The sequence below is a fragment of the Polyodon spathula genome, chromosome 4 (genome assembly GCF_017654505.1).
Source record: "Polyodon spathula isolate WHYD16114869_AA chromosome 4, ASM1765450v1, whole genome shotgun sequence".
Lineage (NCBI taxonomy): Eukaryota > Metazoa > Chordata > Actinopteri > Acipenseriformes > Polyodontidae > Polyodon > Polyodon spathula.
Genome location: NC_054537.1, coordinates 79510973 through 79529756, shown reverse-complemented (window position 1 = coordinate 79529756; position 18784 = coordinate 79510973). Strand labels below are relative to the sequence as shown.

At 39.9% G+C, this 18784-nt stretch overlaps 1 protein-coding gene across 2 annotated transcripts in view; it reads right to left on the bottom strand.

The window, feature by feature from the left end:
- Positions 1 to 18784, bottom strand: part of nudcd1 (NudC domain containing 1) — a 93832-nt gene that overhangs the window by 18055 nt on the left and 56993 nt on the right. For both annotated transcript variants that reach the window (XM_041248656.1, XM_041248657.1), the window contains exons 6-7: positions 13195 to 13402; positions 349 to 493 (exon numbers count right to left, since the gene is read on the bottom strand). In XM_041248656.1, coding sequence (XP_041104590.1) covers positions 349 to 493; positions 13195 to 13402 — 353 coding nt within the window. The remainder of the gene's footprint in view (positions 1 to 348; positions 494 to 13194; positions 13403 to 18784) is intronic.

Sequence of the window (18784 nt, the reverse complement as noted above, 5' to 3'; positions counted from 1 at the left end):
CAGATCCCCACGCAATTTCATGCTCTTTTCTTCATTTGAATACATTTCAATATATCATTTAAAAGTGTCCCACTTTGAACATAACATAAGAAAGTTTACAAACGAGAGGAAGCCATTCAGCCCATCTTGCTCGTTTGGTTGTTAGTAGCTTATTGATCCCAGAATCTCATCAAGCAGCTTCTTGAAGGATCCCAGGGTGTCAGCTTCAACAACATTTTGGAGGCTGTTAAACATGGTATGCGCGTGCAAAAACAGATTTTGACCTCAATATGGGTGTTTTGCAGCGGCAAATCACTTTGCACGTATCCTGAAATTAGCCCCAGTACAGCTGTATTATCATTTACTTACCAAGTCCTCTGAAGTAAGATGCCTTAAACTTTCATTTATCATGGCAGCCTGAGCAGGGTCCATTATAAATTCTCCTCTTTGGTTGCCCATAACCAGCTCCTGCCACATGGGTCCTTCATTCTTCTTCAGCAAGGTTATCTCTAGGCTGAAACAAATTAAAGTTTTAGTGAAGTGTTTAAGTCTTTGACATTGGCTACTCATACAAAAAGCATGTACTGTACTTGGATATATAGTTCTGATTATAGAAAAAAATGATCAAGAAAAGTGTTCCTGCACAAAACACCCTTTACAGCTTCATCGATCCCAGTCATTATGAATGCTCTACTGTAGAGATAGCCAATTAACACTTTTACAGCTAAGCATTTTTTGCCACAGGTTTAACTCCACAGCAAAGCATTTTATGATTTTGTTTTTACCACACTGTCTTTACAAAGTGCTATAAAAGGCTTAGTGACAGTATAGTTAACAACAGGTTTTAAAAGACCCTTGCCAGAACACACTACTATACTTTCACCTTTATAGAACTTTATTTGTAAGATTTAAAAAAAAAAGTAAATGTTTTACCTTAAAATTAGAATTTTTTTTCCTTTTCAAAACATAAATTATATATATATAGATATATCTATATATATACTATTATATATATATATATATATATATATATATATATATATACATATATACACACACACTCCCTACTTTCTACATTTGATTACTACGTCTGTCCACAATACATATTTAAAATAATTCCTTGCGTCTCCACCTACTTATTACATTCTATCTGCGTGACATGATGTCCGTATAATACACTGTTGCATTGCACTAACAATGAAAACAAATACAGTTAACGTTATTTTCAGATTATATCAAATAAAATGGAAAGAATATGCACAGTAAAATGTTGATGGCATGTTACAATTTATGCATGCACATACTTTTAAATATATTTCTAAAGTTTAGAATAGCACAAAATAATTTACTTGCATGTATTAGACATTTGCATTTGCATTTGCATTTTTCTTTGAAATAGAAAATACAAAATGGAAAAGTTTTTTTTGGACCACAAAAAACTGTGCAGATGCCCTGGGAATGAGTCTGTGAGCGTGACAGCTGCAACACTAATATAAGCCACTATCTTCAATGCAAACAGCCTATCAATCAAGCCGTGTAAGTAAACATAGGTTTGAAAAGGGCTTGACTGTCTCTATACAAAGTGTGCTGCTGTTTAATGACTCTGCGGTTTTAGACTGAACAAGATGCTGAAGACACTTGCTTTAAGCTTCTAATACAGTAAGAAAAATACCCCTAGAGAGTCAGCCACTGATCAGTATTTCAAAAGATGAGTTCTATCCAGTGACAGGATGCATAACACAGTTCGTAGGATACCAGTACCCCTGTTATACATAAGAGTAGTTCCAATAGTACAGCTAGTGATGAAACCAACAATATTTTTGAACGTAAATCAGGATGAATCAGCCAGTGAGAAAATGGGTTGGCACACAGTTGACACGGATCTCTGGTTTTTTGGAACAGTAGAATGGGAGTTGGATAAGTTTGTGGGATACCATCTATGCTAATTGGGGATTCGTCACGCACTCAATATTGGATTCTCCGATACTGGATTCAGTGGACAGGAGAGAGAGAGAGAAAGCGAGAGAGACTGACTTTTAAACACTCTTATTATCAAATTCTTTTCACAATCTCAAAATAAGTAAAACAGAGTTATTTTACTGGCTTCAAGGATCAGCCTGAGCCTCTCAAGAGTATCAACACAAACTCAAACACACAATCACAGATTTAAAATACTTTTAAAAGAACAAAATCAGTTCATTTTCCTCATTCACTTCACAGAGCACTGTCTACACACCACAATTCAAATTTCTCCATATTGGTCATTATCTTATAAAAACTGTGTTCTAGTTTTATCCGAGGAACAAGCAACAAATTAAAAATACTGAGCAGATTTATATAATCACTCCACACCACTCTCCTCTTCCTACTCTTTAATATTGCCAATTTTGCCTGCCCAAGTATAAAATTTGCCACCTGACACCTAAAACTCTTATTCCTCCTATACTGCACCCCCATAATAAAAACCTCCTCACTAAAACACAAAGAAAGCCTTTGGAATAAAAAGCTCTGTTGTCTAAAAAGAGGTTTCAAATGGGCGGAATTCATGAAAGCATGGAACACAGTTTTCCTCTCACTACCAAACGGACAACAGTCTGAAGTGCCAGGATTAATGATAGAAATGAATGAGTTGATGGCAATGACAGTGTGTAAAATCTGTCAATCTCCAGATCTCTTTGGGATTGGGGGTTTATACAGAGCTCTCCGGGCTGGCCGCACCTCTTCCCCTATCCCCAAACCCTCCCTCCAGGGTGCGTCTGGCACCCCCTGCAAGGCCAGGGCGTGCCTCACCCTCACATGCACTATACAAACTTTTCTTCTCTACCACAGAGATGGAAAACCTACAAAGCCTGGCAGGGTTCAGCAGCGCTACTGATCTACTCTGAGTGCTTATTTTCAGCGACACCGTTATCGAGGAGAACCGTTCCTCTATTTCGCCCTCACTTGGCTCCTCCTCATACAGCTTGTGCTTAGCCTTTGCTGGCAATGCTGATCGGAGCTGTTCCACGAACACCCCAGCCACTCTGACCGAATGCAGCCCCAATCTCTCTGCCACCTCCTCTTAGCTACTCAATCCCCCTGTGGGCTCCTCACATCGCTCAGTTTCATTACTCCTGCCCTCATTAGCCCTCAAAGTATCCGTTTCCTCTCTGATGCCTTTTTCTCCATTATATTAAAATGCCAAAAGGGGCTACGCATTCTAGAAATCAGGAAAAATCACTTTAACCAACATAATACTGTGGTCTGACAGTCCATTTGGTATTATTTTACAATTAATCTGATGTGTGTGTGATATATATATATACACCCGATACTATATATATATATAATATATATATATATATTTTATATCTACTTATATATATATATATATATATATATATGTGTGTGTGTGTGTGTGACCTGGCCTAACCTGGCACCCGATACTATGGTGTTGCCCGCTCTCATCAAGTATACTGTCGATCTCGACCTTTTTTTAATCCTCCACACATCCACCAAATCAAAAAAATTCAAGACAGCAGAAAGCTCCCGAGCAGACTGGGGGTGCGACTGATCTAACACATAGTCTTCAGTACAGTTAAACACACACACTTTTATATGCACTCCTATCCCAGTTAACATTAAAAGTGCCTAATATTAATTTAGCCATAGATACCAGGAAAGAGATAGGAGGAATCCGAGACATAGCCCCCCCCCCCCCCCCCCCCCCCCCCCCCCCCCACGTCCGGGTCGTGATTTTAATGTTTAACCCAGAGAGAGGCACGCTGCTCTCTTCCCCTAATCCACTCTGCACAGCGTCTTCCAAAGATCCGATACACTTTTTTCCTCTCCCCTCTTTTTCCCTAGGACCTTAAAATCACTCTAGTTATTCTCATTACTGTCCTCCTCTAAAATCATATTTACATTACAGACTTCACTTCAACTTCTTGTACTGTCATCTATCCCTGCTGTTCCTCAATCACCACTTCATTTTCTGCACTCCCACTAGCTTCTCTCTCTCTCTGACATTCTCTTCATGTGCCCCACAAAAACAAAACATTTCATATCCTCAGAAGTTACAAATATATTATAAATACTACTGTCAATATTAAATTTAATTAATGTTATATTTCATTACAGTGTTTATCACCATGTTTAGCTCATTCTTCTTAGCATGTGCTGTTCAGGCGCAGCCAAGCAACTACTGAATCAACAGCTGTGTGTAAAGCACGGAGTTCACCCGGGAAACTTGTCAGCAGACAGTCCTCCACAACGTGAAGCATTGTCTGTTTCTGCCCACATGAGCAGAGTGGGCTGTCTACGAGACCCCAGTCATAAAGACATGCTGCACACCGACCGTGACCAGTATGATAGCGATTGAGTAAAGTCCAATCTTGGCGTGGCAGGTCAAAGCTGGGCGGGCGGTCTGTTGGGTCGGCAATGAGGAACTGGTTGCGAGTGTCGCTCTGGAACCACTCCTCTTGCCACGGGGTTGTTGATGACCAAATCAGGGTCAGGAAGTGACAGCCAGACTGGACGTCTAGATTCCAGACGCACCTTTGGTGGATGGAGAATAAGGTCATGCAATGGCAGTGCCGGGTTATCCTGGATCTTTGACGATTTTGACCACTGCTTCCTTGCGCCGAATGTGTGGAGGTGTGATGTTGCTCAGCACCTGTAGCCACTGGACCGGAGTTGAGTGAAAAGTGCCGGAGATGGACCGCATTGCAGAGTTCAGCAGAGTGTCAATTTTCTTTGCATGCGAACTGCAACACCAAACTGGGGCACAGTACTCAGCTGTTGAGTAGCAGAGAGCAAGGGCTGTGGACTGGAGGACCGGTGTTTGTGCTCCCCATGATATGCCGGCCAACACACTCAGCAAGTTGTTTCGTGCGCGGACTTTTGTGGCTGTCTATCAGGTGGTCGTGGAATGTCAGTGAACGATCCAGGGTAACACAGAGGTAAATTGGGCTGTGATCGCGCTTAAGCAGTTTACCATCTAGGACTACATTCAGTTCCCGTGAAGCACTTGCATTGTGCAGATGAAAAACTGCTGATACAGTTTTTGTGATGCTTGGTTGGAGTCACCACTTTTTGCAGTAGTCGGGTAAGATTGCCATATCGATGTTGAGATGCTCTTCCAGTTCTTCGAAAGCTTGGGCTTGAGTGGCACAGCAGATGCTGTCCGCATACATGAACTTGCTAGATCTTGTACGAGGAAGGTCCGAGACATACATATTGAAGAGAGTGGGTGCGAGAACAGCTCCTTGTGGGAGACCGTTCTGCTGAATCCACCACCTGCTCACTTCTTCACCCATGTGTACTCGTATCCTCCGGTCTCGCAGCAGGAACTCCACGGCATCTGGAACCCAAGTTGGCAAGGATTTTGCCAGCTTTAACGAGAGGCCTGTGCGCCAGACAGTGTCGTACGCTGCAGTTAAATCCAAGAAAACAGCACCAGTTTTAAATTTCCGCTGGAAGCCGTTTTCGATGAAGGTAGCTAGAGCCAGGACTTAATCACATGTACTTCTTCCTGCTCTGAAACCTGCTTGTTCAATTGGGAGGATCCGCTCAACATCTGGGGTGATGCGTTTAAGGATCACCCGCTCCAGGACCTTGTAGCATACTGAAAGTAATGATATAGGTCTGTAACTTGCTGCGACGCGAGGGTCCTTACCCGGTTTCAGGATAGCGATGACTTTTGAGCATCGCCAAACTCGTGGCATGTGGTACTCTGACAGGACACGCGTTAGAAACCCAGCCAGCCATGACCTTACCCGTGGTCCTAAATGCTTCAGGAATTCTGGGGGGATGTTGTCATAGCCCATGGCTCATTCATTTTCATTGATACTTGCCTCCGAAAAGAAATTACATGTTTTATATCTGGCGCTTTAAACCCAAGACTTAAACGTTTTAATCGGCGACACTAGTTTACTGTATCACTGCAGCTCTTGCTCCAGAATCACATTCCTCATGAACGAGGGATCATTGGAAATGGTGATCCTGCTTACAGGTGAAGCCAGCCACAGAACGGCGATGAAAGTGTCATTAATAACACCCTCCTCTACCACCCTATTCACTAGAATTTAATTTATTAAAAAAAAATAACTACTGCCCGATTCATTCGAGATGCAGACATTATATTTTTAAACCCAACTACCTTCCCCACAGCAAGTCCACAGATACGTATTCCTCTGTAACTATCTTCACCCCATGCATACAAGGCAAGGATTCAAATGAAAACGGGGGAGCTTCCAATAAACAGCCCTAAAACGTTTAAATTCAGTATAAATCAGTAAATAAAACTAGTCTATAAATAATAAATAAATAACAGATTCTCCCGTACCTCCCTCAAACATCCCGCACTCCCAGCATGCAAAGAGAGAGAGAGAGAGAGAGAGAGAGAGAGAGAGAGAGAGAGAGGAGGTGGCAAATGGCTCTGGTTCAGGAGGAAAAAGGACGATTGGAGACTTCAAAAGAGTGAAAGAAGGCGTTAACTTCAATGAAAAGGAATGGATGGCTAAGCTAAGTAAACTGGGCTGGAGGAGAGAAAAGTGTTGGGAAGCCAGCATCACTGCCATGCCTTCCCAAGGTGTTGTGGGCAAGTCAACGAAACACAGAAGACAGGATGTGCCTATCGGATGTCCCCTGCAAGGTGACTCACCCAGCCATTCCAGATGGTTTCCATGCTGAGCGCTAGGGAGGCCCTACTGTGGCTGATCCCTGGAGCCAGCATCACCGTATATGTGCTGATGTGCCAGCAAGGCCCAAATAGGCTCACCCCTGGAGTCAGCATTACACTTCTGCCATCAACACCGGGCCAATAGGAAATCCGCATTGCCTGGCAGAGGGAAAGCATTGAAGGCTCATACATTACAGCAAAGCTACGTCCTGGCTGGTCCCCATTACGACTATCTCATTGTGTCTTGGCAACAGTAGAGTCCAATATTAACATGAAGTAAATAACAGCTACTCTCAAGTAAAAACAATCAAATATGACTATAAATTGATGCTTAAATGAAGTTACAGCTTAGTAGTGAAAAGAAAGCAGGGGTTTGTTAAACTCCCATGAGCCAACGTACAGCACAACGGTTCTGCAGAGTCTGGGCTGCAATGAGCGACGAAATGTACATCACAGAAAACACTGGGACTGTCAGACCACTTCAGTTTTGGAGGAACATTCTGATCTCAGAGAAGTCCCACTCCCAACAATTCAATTCAAACAGGCACATTTGGGTATGGAGAAGGGATGAAGATGAACTGTGAAACAATTGCTGAAAGGCAATGGTAAAACATGTTGGCTGCAGCTTCATGATCTGGGGTGTGATTTGGTTCAGTGGAAAGACAGAGTTGGTGTTCATTGAGGCACATCTCAATTCGGCACATTGCACTGCAATTCTTTCAGAATCATCGTTCAGCCAGACTGCGCCACATGCCATACGTCCAGAATCGCCACAGCCTGGAAGAGACGAGAGGGGCTGCAGCTTCTTCCCTGGACTCTTCAGAGTCCCAACATGAACCCTATCAAACATGTCTAGGAACACCACAATAAAACAACTGAGGAACACCTGACCTCTACCTGCCAACGTGATTGAACCTGCAGTCAAATCTCTTTGAACTACGGCAAAATTTGGACCAGAGAGTGTGATACAGAATCTTATCGATTGCATCCCAGCACTGGTTCAGGGCATGCCTAATGCAAAAGGCAAAAGATACTAATATGTTTGTTTCTGCTCAGGTTTTGTGCTTATGTTGTGACTCAGTTTGGTATAATAAATGTCACCTCTGTTTCAAGACTGCTCATTTTAATATGGCAAGGCACTGTATATTGTTTTGTGATGGTGGTCCACAATGAAAGGCGCTATATAAAATAAAGATTGATTGAATTTGAAAAAAGTTGAAATGTCCAATTACAATGTCACCACTGAAACCCATTTGCCAATTAATAGTTAAGATCACGGGTGGACCCTCCATTCCAATTGTTGGATGGTGCTATAAACCATGGAGGCAAGACAAGGCCCAGCCTGGAATGTCTCCATTTGGGCACTTCCAAATGGGAAACCTATTAACAGAACCAAAATTGAGGTGGTTTTAGTCTCTAGCTACAGATGCTTACTGGTCTACATACAAGCTTGTAATGATGTTCCCTACCATAGGTTTATTACCACTTATCTCACTGTAGGAAACATCATAAGGTCAAGTGGCTACAGTCACATTAGCGATTCTACTTTTGCAAAATGAATTGTGTTACTACTTTTCTAAGAGAAAACATGCTCAATCTAGCTGACACATGGCTCCAAGATCTTTGTTGTTTTGCAGTGTTTTATTTCCTCCTTGAGAAATGTGTAATTGTGTCCTTTTAAATCTCTTGATTTAGTGCTTTACCATTCAGACAAAAGATCACAGTTGAACGGTCACAAGACCAGAAAACAAAACATGCCAAATTAGCAAGGTTTGCAAGCAAGATGGCTACCAGTTTTATCGAGCAACAGAACTTTTTTTTTTCTTTTAAATATCTTATTCGAGCAACACAATTCAGAACAATTCAAAACCACTGACAAACAAAATGCTGTATAGCACCACTTGTACTCCACTTTAATAATACCAGACAAAAACAAAAGTTTTTTTTTTTTTTTTTTAAATTGCCTTAGTGTTACTTTAAGCACTTTCCAAGTGTGGTTTCTACTGCACACATCAAATCAGCACAGCTTTTTACTTAAGGAGCTGCTTTAAGAGTGAGAGGCTGATAAGATATCCTTCAAAAAAATCACAGTATTCACGCTTGAGTGGGGAATTGGGATGCTGAGCTCAGGTGCAGAGATGGGGGCTCGTGTCTTTCCTGTATCCTTCACTCATTAATCTCCATGTTCTTCACAACATAGCCCAGGAGATCTTGTGGTTCAACAATCAGATTATTAGAAACTGATCCAAGGATAGTACTCTTGAGAACCTCCAAGGTTTTCATTCATCACATGAAAGATAAATCAGGTGCGTCTAACACACTAAATCAAACCGTAAGCAAACACTATAAAAACATAATTTGTACAGGAAGCCTCAGACTTTCCTTAATTTCTATAACCACAAGCAATGATTTATGACATTCAGCAATCAACACATTCTGATTATGTAGAACACATGAGTTTGTACAGTTTACACGGCACCATGCTACACAGCCAAGCTGGCCGTTTATTAAATCATATTGTATATATATTTTTTCTGTTCTCATTTCATCTACAATAATGTTATATGACTAATGGACTAGGGCATTGACAAATGCATAGTTTTTTTGGTATTTTTTTTATACCAACTGACTCTGCTACTGTTCAGATCTATGCCTTCAGATCTGAGGTGCCCTCCATCCCTTGAAATCTATCAATATTGTAAGTGGGGCAGGGAATTAGGGTAAAATACCTGCATTATTTCTAGTTCACCTCCAACAGGCAGACAAGCTAGCTTGGTGAGAATATGGCTGGACAAGACTAAGTCCTGATTGGAGGGTATCTTAAAAACCTCGTAGGAATGTGGTCAACCAAAATTGTTTAATTGATTGCTTGCATGTATAAAGTAGGAGCACAGCAAGGAGAAAGCACCTCTGTTTCAAACAAAATCCATAAGTTCACTGTTACAGATTGGAACTCAGGTGTACAGATGAGGGCAAATGAGCAAAAGCCAGCTTGTCTTGTTGAAATAAACCATTTAACAGGTTTGTTTTGGTTTCACTTAATACCTGCCGATGAAAAGCATGATACTTAAATCTGATTATCTGCACATTCCTACTGTAAAGCATTGTAAAATATGACAGGGATTTTAATATCCACACATTATATCTGAGAATGAGACTTGAAATACATTAGTCCTAGCTAATGACATTTAACAATATATCAAATAATAATGATCATGTTTGTTTTGCCTGGTGTGACAAAGATGCAAGGTGTAATGAAAACAAAAAAAAAACACCACCAGGGAATAATATTTTAGCATTTCAATTGAACATGATTATAGGATAATTTAGCATTAGGGTCATTCCACACCAATTCAACCACAAAACTGGGGCATTTTGTTGCCTGACCATCTCAGATTTTGCTAGAAAAATTCATCTGGGGGTTTTAGGGCCTAGAAATGACAAACCTTTAATTTCCTAAAGTGAAAAAGTCACCCTGACCAGAAATCGCTCCAGGCTCAACTTAAATGCTTCCATCATGTGTAGCGATTTGTTCGACTAGAGCTCGTAATGAATAGGGCTTCATAGGGAAAAAAAATACCAGGTGCACCTAACTCACTTTTGGCAAGTTGCCAGACGAGGGGTGCGAGTTTTACTCTAACTTCAGCCCAACCCTAAAATGTTAGTATTGTTGTAAGAACATTAGGGACCACTCTTCCAAATTATGTGAAACACTTTGTTTCAAATCTCCCCACAGGACTATGTGGTACTTTAGCATTAAAGTGGCCATAAGCAATGCTTGAATGCAACTTCTAAAATCTGTCAAAAATCCAAAGATACCAAAATGTTTTGCTTGATTCTTGTAGACCTCATCAACATCTATCCAAAAATATATTTAGGTGATTTTTTTGGAGCCCCTCCACGTGACTGGTGAGCCGAGGACACCCTGGCCAACCCAAGTCCCACACCCAGGCGGCACTTGGCCAATTGTGCACCGCCCCCTGTCGGCAGTGGAATAGCCTGGAATCAAACCGCCAACCTCCAGGCTATAGTGTGCATCCTGCACTCCACATAGTATATAAAATCGAGCCCTGTGTATCGCAAATACAAAATAAAACAAAATAAAATAAAATGCAACATATAAAACTAAATACAATGAAAAGTCATTATAAAGCAAACAGAATCATATTTTTAAATTGGGAGGTTTATACAAAAAAAAAAAATACTTGCAATCACAGTTGTCAAGGCTCAGCCGTTACCATAGACACGGTCTGAAGGGAAACGGAAGCTCAGACTAGCACTTTTGGCAAGTAAAATTGTGATTGAAGAGACGCTCGTTTCTAAATGCCTAAACTGTGCATAACAAACACTACAAAGAATTTGAGCTTGAGGGGATGTGTGCATCTGAAGATGACTAAATAAATGATATGCAGATTTTGCAACTGTCGGCTGGAAGAGCAAAAGAAACAGGAACACAAAGGTATGTACTGCTTAATGGCTAATTCTCTAACTTACTCACTGTTATTATGGTCTGTGCCTGGTTTAACTACAGAAACCCCACTAGTGTAAACTACAAACTCCTAACTCAAACTTAAAGAACTACACATTTCTGTCTTGCACCAATTTTGCTTGCGAACGTGACAGTCATGTTGGTCAAATTAAACAAAGAAGGACAATAAAGCAGACTGAAATAAAGTTAAAGGTAATTTACCCTTTCCCAGCTACCAAAAACTGCAATGACTGTCATTCAATACTGAAAGTACTGCACATATTTTATTTTCCCTTTTGTAATAGTAGGTGACGTACTTTGATGCTTTAATGTACAGTAATACAGTGTTCCTGGCCGGCACCTAGAAATTAAAGAAATGTAACCATTAATTAGTGTTTTTTTCATTACGAGTTAAATGTGACTTGCATTCATTCTTTTTTTTTGGTGTCCATATTTGAAGGGGGGGGGGGCATTTGAATTCAGGGGTGACTTAAATTTGAGTAAACACGGTATATATTGAACAATAAACAAAATAGACATCTTCATGTGATGTCACATCAGACACAACAGCTGACAAATGTATTTAGAAAATTAAGGATGTATTTAGAAAATTAAGAATGGAATATGTTGCAGTCTTCATTGAGGAATTAATTATTTTGACTTTGGACACTTCTATAGACACCGAGATAAAAACTTCTCAAATACTTAAGTTAGGGCTTTATTCTATTTTACAAGGTTGCTGTGGCTGCTTACTGTGTATGAGGTTTCCCTGTCAACAGTAGAGACTAGATGGCTGGATTAGTTCATACATTAGGAAATGGCTGGGAGTTCTATGATGCCTTAGCAGGGTTACACTCTATGGTAAAGGGAAACTGCTGCCAGACCTCAGCTTCAGTGAGAACTGGGAGAAAGTGGGCAGCAAAGGATGGGGTGGATGATGCAAAGGCTGCCCTTCGTATCAGTGATATCATGGAGCAAGTACAGCAGGGAAGGGGAGGCCTTGCTCTCAGCCTGGTTCCCAGAGATGGCACAAAGCAGCTCCAGCTGAAAGGAGAAAGCTTGTAGTTACTGAAGTGCAAAAGGAGGAGAAGAGGGTGAGGTGTCTCAAGTCGTGGTCCCAGGCTAAGCAGGGAGAATGGATGAGATAGGAGACTGTGGAACAGCGTAAGATTGGCTGGAGAGACCTGTGGACAATGGAACAGGAGGATCAGCTTCCTGCCAATACCAGCAATAACTGGCACACACAGAACAACATTTCTTCATCCAGGAGAGCAACCAACAGGAAAGTTTGTTACAATGAAAACTCGCCTGGGACAACTGGAGGCTGCTAGAGATTGGAGAATGCAGGCAGATGTTGTCCAGTGTCTTGCTTTCCCATCTGAGACTGCTACAACTACACTTTGACCTGACATTGTCCTGTGGTCAGTCTCAGCACGCCTTGTTCACCTGGTTGAGCGAACAGTGGCATGGGAGGATTAGATAGATGAGGCGTACGACATGAAGAAACTCCTGTATGCTGAGTTAGCAGCTGTGGTGGAACAGCAGGAGTCCAGCTTTGTCCAGTAGAGGGATTGTCTGGGATTCATTGTGCACTCCATGACCCAGCTTCTCAGCAATACTGGATTCAGTGGGCAGGAATTACCATGTATACTGAAGGCTATCCGAGGAGGCAGAAAGTAGCAGCTGGCTCTGGTTGACGAGGAAAGAGGATGATAGGGCGCCACAAAAGGGGAGGTGCTGGATGAAGTTAACATAAATGAAAAGTAATGGATGGTTAAGGTAAGTAAACTGGGCTGGGTTAGGTGTGGTGGGGACTAACAGCATCACTATCGAGCCTTCCTAAGTTGTCGTGAGCTTGTCAACAAAACACAGAAGACTGGAAGTACCCAAGCCAGCCCATTCCAGACGGTTGATGTTTTATTGAAATTATCGTGTATGCATTTATTAACAATTAATATGTATGCAAAAAACAGAACTGCAATTCTAGAGAGGAGTATGGGCAAAGTCAATTTTTAATCCATATTATCCCTTGCACATATATTTGTAAAAATGTATACAATAAATAGTATGTTAAATAGTTGCTTACCTTTTGTCTTCTTTCATTATCCAGGCGCTAGCCTCAGTGTCAACCAAGGCATACAGCTGCCCTTCCAGCAAAGGAGCATATCCATGTAACCCAACACGCATACTGTCCATAGACAACTTGAACTCAATGGCTTCTTTAGTGGTACCTTCTGGTAGACGGATGGTGATGGTTATGTCCTCTGCAGTTTGTTGCCAGTAGTAAATGGGATCTAAATAAAGAAAAGACTCAATTTGAAATCAATTTTTTTGTTTTAGTAGGCATTCTAAAATACCACAAAAAGTAGCATCTTCGATTTGCTCATCTCTTCTTTATTCAAGTATGGGAATGTGTTTTGTTACATTTAAGCATTTACAATTCAGAATGGTTTACTACTTTCTTTGCTTATTGGGACATGACCCACTCATGATAACGTACTTAATGTAGGAAGTGTCATGGGGCAGCATTTATACGCAGCAGCTGAAGATTCAATTACTTCCGGAAAATGAACACCCCAAAGTCAGTGCAGTGAAGTATAGAAATATTTCAGTTTTGAGATGGTGCTGATGGAATAGACACAATATAACAAGACCTTGTTTTTCTCCATGGATATTGTGAAGCAAAGAACCACAATTTTGATATTACATTTTTCTGTGTTTTGGAAGACTTTGATATTAGCGATATTGAAATATGTGCACAATATCAATATACACAATTTTCATATCGTTGCCCACTCCTAATATATAAACAGAGATAGATAGACATATATAATCCAGGGCTGGCAATGAAGCATGAAACAAGCAAATTGGTCGAGCGAGGTTCCAGCTGTCCGTATATTGGATGGATATGGACAGTTGGAACCTTGTCACATATTTGAAATCGCTGTGCTGCCATACAGAATTTAAAGTAACGGTATTCATTTTGTTTACAGTTACAGATGTACAGTAACTAGAAAACTGAGTGACCAATTACCAGCAAAACAAATCCCAAAAGTAGTAAAGTAGACATGCTGATTTGGATGAAAAACAATTAAATGAACTGGAAGATAATAAAACATTCGTTGATGTGGTAAACTTACTTTCTAATTACCCTGTATATTTACTTATTTTTGCAAGTGTGAATTAATTCAATTTACTCAGATTAACTTAGTGTGTAGTTAAAAGTTATAAATGAGACTACTTTTGTTTACAGTTAAAGGATATTTAAATAAAAAAAATCCAGTTTGACCTGGATTATAAATGCAATAAGGCCATTCAGGGTGTCAGTATTTGTTGAATATATGGACTTGTCGGGTTGGAGGCACAACGCCCCATATATATGGATACAATTATGTGAAAGAGGTAAATACACCCAGAAATGTTTTGTATTACGTAGTTTCTTGTTCTAAAAGTCTAGAAATTAAGTCTGAAGTAATTACATCCAAGTTGAATGACATTTCACTTGACAGACTCATCCCAAATTCCCTGTAGACATACACTTTCAAACATTGACCATTATGTAAAAACAAACAACATTAAAGCCAGCAGCATACATAACAGTAGTTCTATTAATAGCTTATATCAGGTGTGGCCAAACTTCCGGACCCTGCGAGTCGCATACCAAAATGTTCATATGGCAGAGAGCCGCAAGACACACACTGTAAAACGTGAAATGTCTGCGAGCAAGACATTTTAAATACTAGCTTTGTTTTTTTTTTTTTTTTTTTTTTTTTTTAAACGGAATATTGCACTTACTCTGTGCTGTGCATAGTTCTCTTAATGGCAGCAAAATACAGAAAAAAAATGGGAGAACACTGCAGCCTTACAGTTTGTGTAATTTGTATTGTACTGTAGATCTATAGTGTATTACTGTAGATCTACAGTGTATTCCCATTATCTGTTTATACTGTATGTATTATGCATTCTAAATAAAACACTCAGTTATTATGAAGCAAAATACAATAACTACCCTAATTTCACCACAAACACCACAGACAAGTTTTTGTAAGGATTCTTTTTGACAAGCTCTTTCCTTGAAGATCGGTTTTCAAAATGCCTAGCGCTCTTCGTTTTCATTTATTTTTGATCACGTGAAGAGCATGGCTTTCTGAATTTGACCACGAAATATACCCCATCAGTACAGCGATAACGAAACACTGTCAAATCAAATAGGCAGCTGAAAGCCTCTTCAAATTATCAAATTCATGAGGCTAATAATTTGGAATTGCATTCTCAATAATTTCACAATCCGTGCTTCACACATACCAGTAAAAAGTAAAAATTTAAAAGAGCTTTATCTCGTTTTCAGATCCAACACTTCAAGAAACTAGCACGGAACTAGTGATGAGTTTAACCCCCCGGACCCTGGCTTCATACAATACAGGTTGGAAATCCTATCTTCATTTCTGTTCAGCTTACCATCTATCCTGCCACACCAAGTCTTCTGATCAGTTCCTGGTCTTCATCACACACTGTCATTAAAAACACCACCTCTAGCTATCTACAATCAAAACATACGCATCAGGCATTCAATTCAGCTGTCCTGTCACCGGTCTCCCGCAAGCATCTTTATTATTACGAGGAATTCAAAGATCCTCACCCAATCCTACCACAGCTTGTATATCAATAACTTTCAACATGTTACCTACACAAATTTTCAAGCTGAAAAATGGTTGTTTTCCCCCTTACATTGACCTCCTCATGGAAACTTTATGCATGATAGCTTTTTTTTTGGTTTCAACGAACTGGAGAATTCACGTTATTTCACGAATTCATGTTATTCCTCTTTCAATCCAGCAACAAATCTTTGTGTCAATGACCTCTACATGAGAAACTTCCTATCTTCTCCATCTCTGTTGTTCCATATTCACTACAATAATATTCCTTCAACCTTTTGCCCCTGCAACTCCATCTTCAAATACACCCTAGCCAGGACTTTCAATAATGCTCCTTAAGATCCCTTGTTCGTAACAGAAACAAAATACATCAGTAACTCTGTCATGGTTTTCAGTCCACCTACCAAAGCAGCCACTTCAGCAGCCAAAGTTGGACTTTCCCATTACATGATCCAATACCTTGGAAATGAGCCCCCAGTGCCACAGAACTATATATTAGAACTGCTCCAGAAGACAAAGCTGTTGCTCAACTAGCCAAGAGCCAACAGAGTTTGGGGGCTTTGGTATAATTCTTCTTTTAATTTGGTTTATTCCCACACTTAAGTGGAGTTTGTGGATCTGCTTAGTCTCAGAACTGAGAAGGAGGGGGGGGGGGGGGGAGTGGGGGTGGGAACGTGGCTTTGTCACGATCCACCCCGCTGACATGGCATCATCAAATCCATTCCTCTTTCAGTGGGCGGTGGCTTCTTCCCTTAACAGACGGGATCAGTGTCAAATAGTCCATAATAACCTCTCACCATACCCCTACAAGCAGTCACGAGCCCGACAATGAATTGACTTAACTGAAAACAGAATTTAAGAGGAAATCTATTATTTGCAAAACAGTTATAACATTGCAACGATTCATTAAGATTTTAAATCCGGGAAAAGTACATTTAACTGAACTCACTTTGTGTTCAGTTTGAATAAAAGCTAAGGAGCTACTATTTATTTTATTTTTTTCACATTATCAGTGAAACTGAATCATAGTCTCATTCAAATTACAGAAGAAAACACAACAATGATCTTGTTTCACAATCAAAGCTTTTCCAAGAGTTTAAATTAAGAAACAGAGTCGGCTCAATAGCTTGGCGATACCATGGAAAAAGTAAAAACGAAGAGCCCTATAAAACTCCCTTGTGTTATTCCATCATCTTTACTGAACGCCAAAAGGAGCATCTGCCTGCTGCTGAGGCATGCTTTTAAAGAGGCCAGATTTCTCCAAGTCTGATCCAGGAGGATATTCAGCTAAAAATGTATTGATTTATTTCATAATGACAACAGAGGTTGCTCGCCTTGTACAGACTACAGTGTATAAGCAATTTGTTGCAAATGATACAGAGGTTTACCACTGTTTTCAATGAAGGCAAACTCCTCCTCACATTCTAGCATAAGCCTTTCGTTTACTTATGATTGGTTTGCTCAATGCCATTGTCTCAATGAAATGAACAAGCACTTTATTCAAAATGACGAAATCAACTGCACCTCCGACTTTCATACGAGGCGCTCGAAATGCGCATGCACCAGCGCATGGTGTCGAAGGTCATCAAGTGACGAAATGTCCTTGCAGTGAACATGCAGGCTCAAAAGAGAGAGATAAAGGGAGAGAAGAAAGAATAAACACGAATGAATACTAAGAACACAAATAAACTGTTTATTTTTACTTTCTCCTATTCTTTCTTCAGTTAATTCAAGCCGCAAAGTGTGAGTCACCCAGCATTTTACATCAGGCTTACATACTAATGTCCCCCGGTATTCTTCAATTTTTTTTTCTTTTTTCTCCCACTATTTCAAAATCAATATTCAATCCAACAGGATTATTTAACTAGGATAGCTATGTTAAAGCTACTGGTATTAAAAGAAAAAGTAATTCCCCGAAATGTATTTGGAATGTATACACAGTTCAACACTGCACTGAAATGAATCTGTCAGACTGATTTATTATGTGGGAGCACTCTCTCTACTTTCTAAATGATTAGACAATCCTCTGGCGAATTCTGGCTAAACAAGAACATTTTGAATGACAAATTACAAAAACAATTGTCAGAAGCTTCAATTTCTCTGGTAACCCAGGTTTTATTCCATCTAACTTCTGTGTTTATATGACTATAAAGGATACAATACAGCCCATGTGTACTGTGTATTTATCGTTTTCAAATAAATCTCTGAAAGTTAAGATAGGTACAAATTTTGCATTGTTTTAACGCCTTTAAAAAGTGTGCAGTTTATTTTACATGGTAAAACTGGCGGCTAACTGTTACACACCAATGTTTGGGCTGAAAAAAATAAACATATTTGTTCCAAAGTACTCATTTTACCCTATTTTAAAGAGCACAAAAGGGGCTGAGCATTTTGATGCACCCTTTTGTCTATACCCTTACACTAGGTAGGCCTGCATATGAGTTGGGCTTCTGATTTTTTGGTTTTAATTGATAAAACACCCCTGATACAAAATTTAGATCTGTGCATATTCAACAAACACTGGAAATGATTCCTCAATTTGTTGACTTTACCACTTTCTTCGTGAAAAAATAAAATACAGTAACCTATGAAAGATAACTCTCAGTGCAGTTGGGCAATGTCCCTCCTTTCTGATTTGTACCTCGCATTGATTCATTTTGAATACTTTAAACCCACTCCAACTACTGAGTGGCAGCAAACTCATACATTTCCATTAGAGGATTGTAACATGTGAGATTTAAAACAAGATTACAATTAATACAAGCAGAGGATTGTTCTTGCTCGTGAGAGTTCAAGTTATATTACAGTTCCATAATAGGGAGTATTTACACATTTGTGGAATTTAAAACTGAATAAAAAAAAATGGTGTCAAAATGTAAATAAATGCCCAAGTAGACAGACACCTCAGAATATGGCCGTGACCTTAAGGATTCCGTTGTGGAAGACAGCAAAGGAAAGAAGGTACAGTTGAAGTGTGCAACTACTGTTGAGTTCATACATTGTGAACACAAGAATTTTGGA